The sequence below is a fragment of the Capsicum annuum genome, chromosome 12, assembly GCF_002878395.1.
Source record: "Capsicum annuum cultivar UCD-10X-F1 chromosome 12, UCD10Xv1.1, whole genome shotgun sequence".
NCBI classification, from domain to species: domain Eukaryota; kingdom Viridiplantae; phylum Streptophyta; class Magnoliopsida; order Solanales; family Solanaceae; genus Capsicum; species Capsicum annuum.
The window spans coordinates 220,888,723-220,898,971 of NC_061122.1; the positions used below are offsets into that span (position 1 = coordinate 220,888,723).

The following is a 10,249-nucleotide window of genomic DNA, read 5'->3' on the forward strand; positions in this document are numbered from 1 at the left end:
TCCCCTTTATTTGGAATTGAAATTTCAATTATATATATATATATATAGACATGTGTTTTCGATTATCTTTTGAAGGGTTCAAATTGAGAGCATGATTAATGAACTTTTCCTCTTGTTATGAAGTATATTGTTTATTTGAATTGTGCGTGATTTTGAATGCATGAACCACGTTTTGAAAGTAAGTTTATCAACATCATGATGATTAGCATATTTTGTGATATGATGAGCGGGAAGTTTTCTTAATATAATTAAACTCTTTCCATTAGAGAGAAGAGTTGCATGTGATTGATTAATTAACACGGCCACCATATGTTTTTAGTCTTGCAAAATAAAAAGGGATGATTGTATAAGTTTTTCTTGAGATTTCAAAGTGATGACTCTCTTATAACTTTTTGAATCATTGGTGGTCATTTGCATATTCTAAATGAGATGGGCTATGAATTTGATACGATATGAATGACTTGCAAGTCAGGGTATGATGATACCCAGTAATGACATGCCCTTAATAGAATAAGTATTGAAAGTTTGAAAAAATGAAGCATGTTTTTGAAAAATTAAAAAAATGGGCTTAAGAGAGCTAGTCATTACCCAAAGAAGGCGTTTGAGTGTAAGGGCTCATCGCTGGAAACCGTAGTTGCTGATACAGGTATTATCCTAAAAAAAGGAACAATATGGATGTCATGTAAGGGTGATTCCACAGTATGCTTGTAAGGGGGTGTACCAAACTATTAAGAACTCCAATTCTTGCGGCATACTTGGATTGGAGGCTTGGCCGCCGAGTCAAGGGCGGATTCCATATAGCCCATGGAAGTACAGATTTGTAGGGTGGACCGGTTAGCTTAGAAGAGTAACAAAGTATTGAGTTGCAAGAAAGCTTTGGAAAATTCTAAATTATGCCCATGTGTTTACTTATCTTATTTGTAATGTTTTTACAAAATGCTCTCATCTATATTGTGTATTAAAGATGCTATTTATTTTGGATTTGTTTCACATACCAGTACATATGTATTGACTCCCCCCACCCCCCACCCACCCACCCCTACATTTCAGGGTCTAAGATAAAATTTCGAGGTCCCGCTAAGCCGTTGATTGATTGGTCTGAGGTAGGAAGTTGGTGAGTCTTCCTTATTCCGAAAGGCCTAATGTATAAGTCATTGTTATTTTTATTTTGATTTATGGTCCGATTGGGGGCCTTGTCCCAGTCTTCAGATAGAGGTTATTTTCAGTTAGTAGAGATTTCGCAGACTAGTGTTAGATGTTGTTGATCTTTATAAACTCATTTCAGTATTGAGTAGTTTGAAATAAAAGTTGAACATGATTCCGTTTTGTTATGTATTTTCGCATTTCCTCTTTGTATATGAATGGTGTATGTGATTGTAAGTTAGAAGGGCTCTCGGGCCTTTATGGTTCGGGATGCCCGTCACGTCCAGGGTCCCGGTTCGGATCGTGACATTTATATAGGTATTAATTTTTGTGTAAAACATATATTTATTAATACTAATCAAGTGTACGTGCTCCGCACGTGTATATCATGCTAGTCAATTATAAATATATATATATATATACTTTCACAACACTGAAATAAAAAAATTACAACAAAAAAATATTCTTAAACAAATATGGATGGAATTATTTTTGAATGTACAAAAATTTGCACAAGTAAGAAAAAAAGGTGCGGAACTAAAACATGGTCAAGTTCATATAACACTATAACTCAATTCAAATAAGAAATATCAAATTGTTAAATTCATCAATAATATATAAATGTATAGTGTTAGCCGAACCTACAATAGACACAAAGTAGAAGACTACCCCTGACATTCCTCTCTATGATCCACAAGTTATATGTCAAACCATCGCATCAATTTGTTGAATTTGTTAAGAATATGCACTAATATATAATTAATTTTTTTTTGCCATTATTGTTGTATAGTGATGCAATAACCCGTAATATTTTTCAAGTAAATTTATACTACCATGCTGATTTCTAAAATTCTAATACGCATAATATACGTTGAACTCTTGTAAGAAAAGAAAATCGATAGACAAAATGTAATAGACTAATTTGAACAAATGTTTGGTATAAAATGATTCTACATATAGTAATTGTATCAAAAAGAAAGGAAAAAAATACTCTCTCCGTCCAATTTATGAGATACTTTTTGAATTGTAAGATTCAAACAATTAATTTTTACCTTTACATAAATACTTCGTCAAATCCCAATCAAATATTCTATCTACCACTTGTATTAAATAAAAAAACGTCAGATAGTAACATAACAGAAATTATAATTAGATCGTGTTATCAGAACAACATAATTAAACATAATCTTTACAACACAATCAAATTATAAAACTGTATTCAAAATACATACATTAGGAATCAAAAATAAATATAAACAAAACTTAGGGAATGTATCTATAATCTATGTTTATAATCTATAATACATCTATAACCTATATCTATCTATAATCTATGTGATTTGAACTTTTTACCCCTCATTAAAAATTTTCATAATAGACAAAACTGTATTTTCACTTTTTTTTAATTATATATTTAAAATTAAGTAGTCCTAAAATTGGTAAGACAAAAATAGATGGAGAATTAATGTTGGTAAGTTTTCTTTTTTCTTATGTACATAAAAAAAAAATGAGTCTTAAAAAATATAATAAGAAGAAGAAAAAACATGTCGAGGTTTTCATCAAAATTGAATAATAGTAACAACATATAATAACAATTTTATTTCTTAAGAATTAATATAATGAAAAAAAAATTATGAGTCATCCGGCATTTTTTATAAGGAAACTTATTGTTACCATGTTTAAGGAAACTATTTAAGATAGGGTTGAGATGCATACATTATAAGGAAACTTTTCTTATACGTAAAATATATATATATATATTTTTGATAATACAAAGAGTAGTAGTAATATATTACTAATTATAGAATTATCAAAAAAGGAAAAAAAAAGAAAAAAAAGAAGGAAAAGGGCAACAACAAATCCCAATTTCCAAAGGTTTATGTTAAATAAATTTATCTATAAATACACAAAACTCCATTAACTTTAGTTCAACTTTTCTCTAATTATTTTTAGAGTTTTCTTATTTTGTGTATTATTAGCTATATACTATGGCTTTGCAGGAAAAAAGAACCAATTCCTCTACTGTTTTTATCTGTTTTGTTATTTTATGTTCCTCTTATTGTGTTAGTGTCTATAATTTTGTTTATTGGTTTGTTTCGAGATAAATCTTTGCCCTAATTTATTATTGAAGCAATCACAGCTTCTAATATTAGTTTTTTCACCACGGCCTTATTCATCACTATCAGCTCAAAATTTGATTATCGATTTCGTGGTCGAAAATCCGTACATCTAGTGAAGTTGAATCTAAAAACATGAAGGATTCGATTTCGTACAAGGAAAATATTGTCGGATTGAATACCTTAGGCCTTTATCATCAACAGAAAGGAGAACGTTCATCAATACAAGTGACTTTTGATGATTTTTCAGTCAAGGTAATGGATGACTATGTTGCTTATACAATAAGTAAAGATTTATTTAGTTGATAAATTTGAAGATTATATATGAATTATTGATATTCAATAATATGCATTCTTTCTTTTAATAATTTCTTTTGTTTTCTCTTATAGCTGAAGATTCTGATAGATAAATTGGATGAAACAAACGTGTTGTTGTTTAATGAAGTAGTTAGAAAATCAAAGGTCAAGACTTTTCCTTTTTTTTTTTTCTTTATTTAAATAAAAGTTCTATCAATCTTTCAGACTCCAAGTTTTATAGTATATATATCAAGATTTATAGATTTAAATTTTATCCGTTAAATGGTTACCACAGAATAAGGATTTGAAGTCAAAAGATGCCTAAAAATTTTAAAGATCTTTGATTAGAAAAACATTGACACTTTATTACGGTTCTACATATTTCTTCCTGGCTTAATAAAGTATGTATCACATGTTTTGGATTGAGTGTATGCTTCTTTTGGTATATTTTTTCTACAATCCTAATTTTTTTTTTCTCATGTAAATTATAAAAGAGGTTGAATAATTAAATTCAAACTCGTCTAAGTTTTAACATATGATTAATTTTTATGTATCGAACTTTGTTTTAGCATGATCCTTGATTAAAATTTTAATGTGTAGAGCAAGGAAAGGAAGAATATATAATTATATTGTTCATATTAATCATTAGAATATATTCATGTCTGATCTCATGCATGTTTCAAATTCGAATTAGTCAAATTTCAATGTGAATTTCGAACAACAAATTTCATACACTTATAATATTTAAGTTAATAATATTGTCATGACATACACGTGCAACACACGTACACTAAATTAGTTGCAAAAAAATTGTCAAAAAGGGTCATATATAAATTGTATCATAAAATCTATTACAAATTAGAATGCCACAATTGAGAGTCGGAAGCTAAAATAAAGAATAACATTCATATTAAAGTAGAAAAGAAAAAGTAAAATAAGTAAAAGACCTTAGTTTTTTTTTTTCTTTTAAGAAAAAAAAAAATCTAACTAACTAATGCTAAAATATGAAGAAATTAATAAAGTAAATAAAGACTCCAATCGAAAAAACCTAACTAACTATAATGCTAAAATATGTAAGAAAATAATAAAATAAGTAAAAGACCCCCACCCCCCTAACAAAAATCTAACTAACTAATGCCTTGTTAAAATAGGTAAGAAAAATTAATTTACCTAAATTGAAGAATATTACATGAATTTTATACCTAAATTATTTCTATTCGTAATAAATCCTACATTTAAAAGGACTCATAAATTAAATAAGATACCTTACTAAAATTAAATAATAATTTTAAAAAATAGTAAAAAGATAATTTTGTCTATTAAGGAGATTTTTTTAACGAAAGGTAAAAAGTTCAAATCACTTTTCTAAGGGTCTTTCCACTTTTATAAATATAGATTATAAATTATGGATTTCGACGAAACTGGTGGATTTATAGCGAGATGGGCTTGTTTCAGGCATTTTCGTCACTAATTTGGTATTTTCGATTGTTTTCTGACGGAATTTGGTCCGAAAAATATGAAAAAAATAAGTTGGTGGTGATTTGGATTTAAAAGGTGGTTTCGCCGGCGAAAGATGAGAAAAAGAAGCTTTTTTTTCCTCCGATGGACCTCCCCTCTCTGTTTTTCCCTTTTTCTCCCTCTTTCTCCATCTTTTCTTTCATTGTTTCTCCCATCTCTCGCGTTTGACTGTGTATAGTAGTCTATGTATTGTGTGGGTCTTTTTGTGTGTTGTGTTGTAGATGGTGAGTGTGTGTATAGAGAGTTGTGTGTTGTGTTCAAGATGGTGATTGTGTGTATAGAGAGCTGAGAGATGTGTCATTTGTGTGTTATCCATGGAAATGGCCTATTTCGTTTTAGGAAGAAAGTGAAAAAATAGGAGTGGACCTAGGCACGTGTATACACGCATGAGTTATTGTTTGGTTTATATTGACAGATCAATAATGGGAGAGGTATAAAATACAGTAAAAAAATGTTTAGTGGGCAATGGGACTTTAGTAAAGATTGTGTGTAGTTGAGATTTCGACTAAAGATTGAAGAGGTAATTGACTATTTTCTCAATAAAAAATAAGAAAAACTACGAAAACGATGTGTTTTTTTAAATGATTAACCCAAAAAATCAATATAATAATTACCCCTACAACTTATTCAAGTTAAAATTATTCTGAAATGTTTGCAAAAGTCATGTCGTAGTTTAATTGATTTCGTAGTAATATAAGGTGCTGTTTATTTTTGCTCTCTCAATTATAGTGACCAAATATCTTTTAAACTTCAATTACTTATTAAAATATGCACTATCAATTATCAAGAAAATATTTTGCTTTTGTGTTCGTTTAAAGAAAGAGAAGCTTCGTTTACCAAAGATATTGAATGACATTGCACCAATTAAGATAGACCAGCACAAAGATTTCATGATATTACTGGCTGAGGAAAACCAAAAGAATAACACAAATGTCTCTGCATGAAATTCAGATCAATCTACAGTACTTTAGGGATTAGGTATGATCTCGATGAGATTGATATTCCACAATCTCTCCCCTAGGCGGAAGGATCTAGCTCAAATTTACAACAAGCAACTCAAAAAGGTATTGTGAAGGGGAATGCATATAATTCAGCATCGTCAAGGTATTGCGCACGCGGCAACAATGCAGAGGTGCCACAAGACATGTCGTTGCTGACTTCGCCTTTTTCCTTCACTCTCGTGCACTTATGCTTTCTTTGGAACAGCCAATCTTGATCATCGTAGTCATAGTGGAGAGTTGGTGGAGCACAGTTAAGAATCAAATTCTTGAACTGTCTTAGTTCTATATCATTCTCGGGCAATTTGGAGAAAAAAGCAGTTGTTGTCTTGTCGTCTGCAATGGGCTCTGGCTCTGTCCACCCAGAAGACAATGAGTGCTGTCCTGAAACTGACATGACAGGGAAGAACAATTGGTTGTTGGTATTCGGCAAGGGAGAGGAGGCTCTTTCTGCCTCATGTTTAGCGGCTTCTTTGAAGCAGTCTTGTTTGTTAGATATATCACATTGTCCGTGCGTATGTGACGACACTAGAATGCGAACAACAGTACCTACTTGTCAAGCAAAGAAATGTAAAGGCAAGCACCAACAAACACACTTGAATAAACGAACATTATAGCGTGTTGGAAACAAAATATAACTCACCATGGCCATGCATTCCATTTAACGGTGAGGTAGATTTCTTTCTTTTATTGTTATTCTGGGTGCCGTAAGATGAGTAGCTTGGTTCTTGTGAGCAGACAGGCTGGCCGTGTTCCTCGGATAGACTGCTGTTCTCCAAGTGCTCAACAATTTCATTCTCAATATCTTTCTGCAAGTGACTAGTTTTCAACTCCCTATTATCTCCTCCAGAGATCAAATTACCAATTCGAGAAGAACTTGAACTTGATTCCTGCTTTGCCTTTCGCTTCTTCTCTCTGTTCCTCTCTTTCTTCTCCCTTTTCTTTTCTTTCTTCCTTTCCAATTTGGCTCTTTCCTTGTCCCTCTGGAGCTTTAGAGCACCAGCAAAACAAGTTAAGATTGGAGGGAACAAGAGATGACCATTACAACATGATCACGATAATGAACAACTAGGATCCTCAAATATATGCTACATATCAGTTACTTCTTCCTATTAGAGACCAAACATGTTAACTCCTCAAGTCACAACAACATGCATCTAAGTGATTAATCCATGTACTGCACTAAGTCAACAAATTCTTTACACAACCCGACCCTAACATTACAAGAAGTTGCATAACTACAGGCTTAGCATCCAACATGTTGATAGCGCAAGTTCACAACAACATGAACTTAAATAATTAATCATGTAATGCACTAAGTCAGCGAATTCTTTACACAACTTGGCGCCTAACGCTTCAAGAAGTTGCATAATTACTTCTAACACAGCGTGGAAAATGCGTTAATATCCAACCCCTGCACGAGGTTAAAAAATGCACACACTTGACCAACGGACTTGTTATTAAGCAAGTAACTGATAGTATCATCGTTGACACCTTAAATGACCAATCACTGGAAGCACCAGAGAATTGTGCTAAAGAAATTTACCAATAGCTTTTGCTTCAACAAGCTTGCTGCTGCTTGCAAAAGGGTTATAGCAAATATTCTCTTAAGATGGAAAAAGGTTAAAACTATGAGCTTAGTGGTCTTAAAAGAATGGTTAGGGTGGGGTATTCTCTTAAGAATATAGAATTAGAATAGAATATAATTCATGTTCATGTTACCAGCTGAGCGGACTTTCCATATAAACCCTTCTTGGTACTTCTCTTTTTGATAAAGTACTATGCCTTATCAAGGGAAAAAACCTCTAAGGGAGACTATCGAGAATTAAGAAAAAATTGACTACTGATGCACCCAAGGGTGTGACCTAATGGTCAATGAAACGGGTTCAGAACATGAGACCAAGGTCTCAGGTTCAAATACAAAGACAAAATAGCACTAGGTTATTCTTGCCATTTGTCCTAGCCTTGGGGGACTGAGTTACCTAATATATATCGTTGGAGGTGACAGGCATCCCGTGAATTTAGTCGATGTGCACGAAAGCTGGTCCGGACACCACGGTTATCAAAAAAAAAAAAGCATTGACTACTGATACACAATATTGACTTAGGTAGTGACAAAAAGAATTGCAACCTCTGCGACAACCCAATTTTGTGTAGACCAAAAACACCAGTTAAAGAAGTAGCTCAACTTGGTTTTACAAATGAGAGGTGAGAACCTCCCTCCCCCTTAAAGCCATAACTGAGTGTCTTACCACGAAAAAATGATTCTATATTATAAAATGAACTCTGCCCGTTAGAAAAATTCCTAATACAAAATAAGAATAGCAGCCTGAACTGTGAGGTAGAGCGATGAAGTAAAGAGCGCATTCTACCAAATCACAAATTTCTTTTTCACAGATTCCTTATTAGAGTTAGCAGGTCCCTGGTACTGTCAGGTGGAAAAGTAAAGCAACTATGCTCAATCTCAAATAGTTATCATCTGCTATATGAATCCTCTAAATTCATTCCACTCTTCTCAGGTCATATTCATTTCAATATTTAGCTTAATATCTTCCAAATGCTAATTGCTGTAAGTTCATTACAGATTGAACAGATCTACCTACTAGTCCAAGCCTCTTAAAAATTAGCCTCAAATTATCCCTAATCATAAACACCGTAGCCACTCGAAAATTCTAAAAATAGCACATCAACCAGGGTAAAATCCATTTACTGCGATTTAATGCTAGGTATCAACTGCACAACTTAGTGCAGTTTCAGCAGGTATCCGGTTATCGCAACTGAAAAATTATGCATTCAACACATCTTACCAAATTCTCAGCCCATCTAAACTTTAAAAACTCTTTCCCTTCAAAAACATCTACTAATATTCACTAGTCAAAAAACTGTCATAAGTTCATCTGAAGTTCACTCCAATCCTAATCCTAAATTCTACATTCTACATTCTACATATATCGTCCTTTAATGCGAGGTATTTACAATCCTCAGCAGAAAAATCACACACTGCACCATCAACAAGTTAAATTCCATTTCCCGTGATTTAACGCTACATATCAACCACACAACTTAAGTGAGTTTCACCACTATCAGGTAGACTTGACTTGCTATTACCCAATTTTTTCTCACCTTTTTACAATTCTTTCCACCTATATGTTGCTCTAACATTTTTGAAGAGTCCGAACAACATTACCACCCACTAGTCAAAAAAACTGTTGAAAATTTAACTAAAACTCACTCCAAACCTAGATTATAACTAAATCCTAGGCACAATCATCCTTACCGAATTCTCACCTTTGACAATTCTTTCCAACTATATGTTGCTCTAACATTTTTGAAGAGTCCGAACAACATTACCTCCCACTAGTCAAAAAAACTGTTGAAAATTTAACTAAAACTCACTCCAACCCTAGATTGTAACTAACTCCTAGGCACAATCAACTTTACCAAATACTCCCAAGTTCTCAACAAAGGCAAGTCCGTCTGCTCTCTACGTACAGTATCATTGATTAATCGAATAAAATCCTAATACTGTATAGATCATGAATGTAATGTCAACGACCGAGCGCAAAAAGACACGCAAAATCTCACAAACCTACCTTAATCGATTGGATCAAGGCATAATTAGTAGCTTTACTGGGTGAATAACCAGGTGGTGGATACGGAAAACACCGAGACATTCGTTCGATTGATCGAAGAAGAAAGGGGGATTTTATCTAGGGTTTCCGTAACGCACAGGGAAGAAGAAGAAGAAGAATATTCCGCGGAAAGAGCAGAGATGTTGGCAATTATGAGCAACTAACTAACGGGAAGCGAAGGGTATTTTGGTAAATAAATAGCTTCTTATAAAAATTGTAAAAATATTATTATCTTTAATATATCAAACCCAACGTTATATAAAAAATAATGTCTGCATAATTAATATCAGCATTATTAATACACGTTATTCTGCATTACTTTTATACACTCTACCAAACGACCCCTAACGATTGTGGGTGTGCGCGTACATATAGGCAAAGGGGGCTTCCACTTAGGGGAGTAAAAAAATAACATAAATATACACTTTAACTTATCACATTTGCACAAATTCTCGCTCTTATTAATTATGTATCTTTCTTGAATGTATTAGGAAGCTAATTATGTATTTCAACAAATTTAGAATCCAAAATAATATATCGAAAG

At 32.6% G+C, this 10,249-nt stretch overlaps 1 protein-coding gene across 2 annotated transcripts; it reads right to left on the reverse strand.

The window, feature by feature from the left end:
- Positions 1–5,945: 5,945 nt before the first annotated feature.
- LOC107850877 lies at positions 5,946–9,872 on the reverse strand. Of its 2 annotated transcripts, none has more exons than XM_016695676.2 (3): positions 9,667–9,872; positions 6,717–7,056; positions 5,946–6,622 (listed from the first exon to the last, which is right to left on the reverse strand). In XM_016695676.2, the coding sequence occupies exons 1-3, from the start codon at positions 9,745–9,747 to the stop codon at positions 6,132–6,134; spliced, it is 912 nt and encodes a 303-aa protein (XP_016551162.2). In that variant the 5' UTR covers positions 9,748–9,872; the 3' UTR covers positions 5,946–6,131. The 2 variants fall into 2 exon arrangements, with proteins under 2 accessions (XP_016551162.2, XP_016551161.2); XM_016695675.2 differs by having other exon boundaries at positions 6,717–7,062.
- Between the last annotated feature and the right edge of the window lie 377 nt (positions 9,873–10,249).

Coding starts and splice junctions, on each gene's coding strand:
- LOC107850877 (XM_016695675.2), bottom strand. CDS start 9,747: ATGTCTCGGTGTTTTCCGTATCCACCACCTGGTTATTCACCCAGTAAA. Junction 7,063..9,666: donor CCTTGATCCAATCGATTAAG/GTAGGTTTGTGA, acceptor GGTGCTCTAAAG/CTCCAGAGGGACAAGGAAAG. Junction 6,623..6,716: donor AAATGGAATGCATGGCCATG/GTGAGTTATATT, acceptor CTTGACAAGTAG/GTACTGTTGTTCGCATTCTA.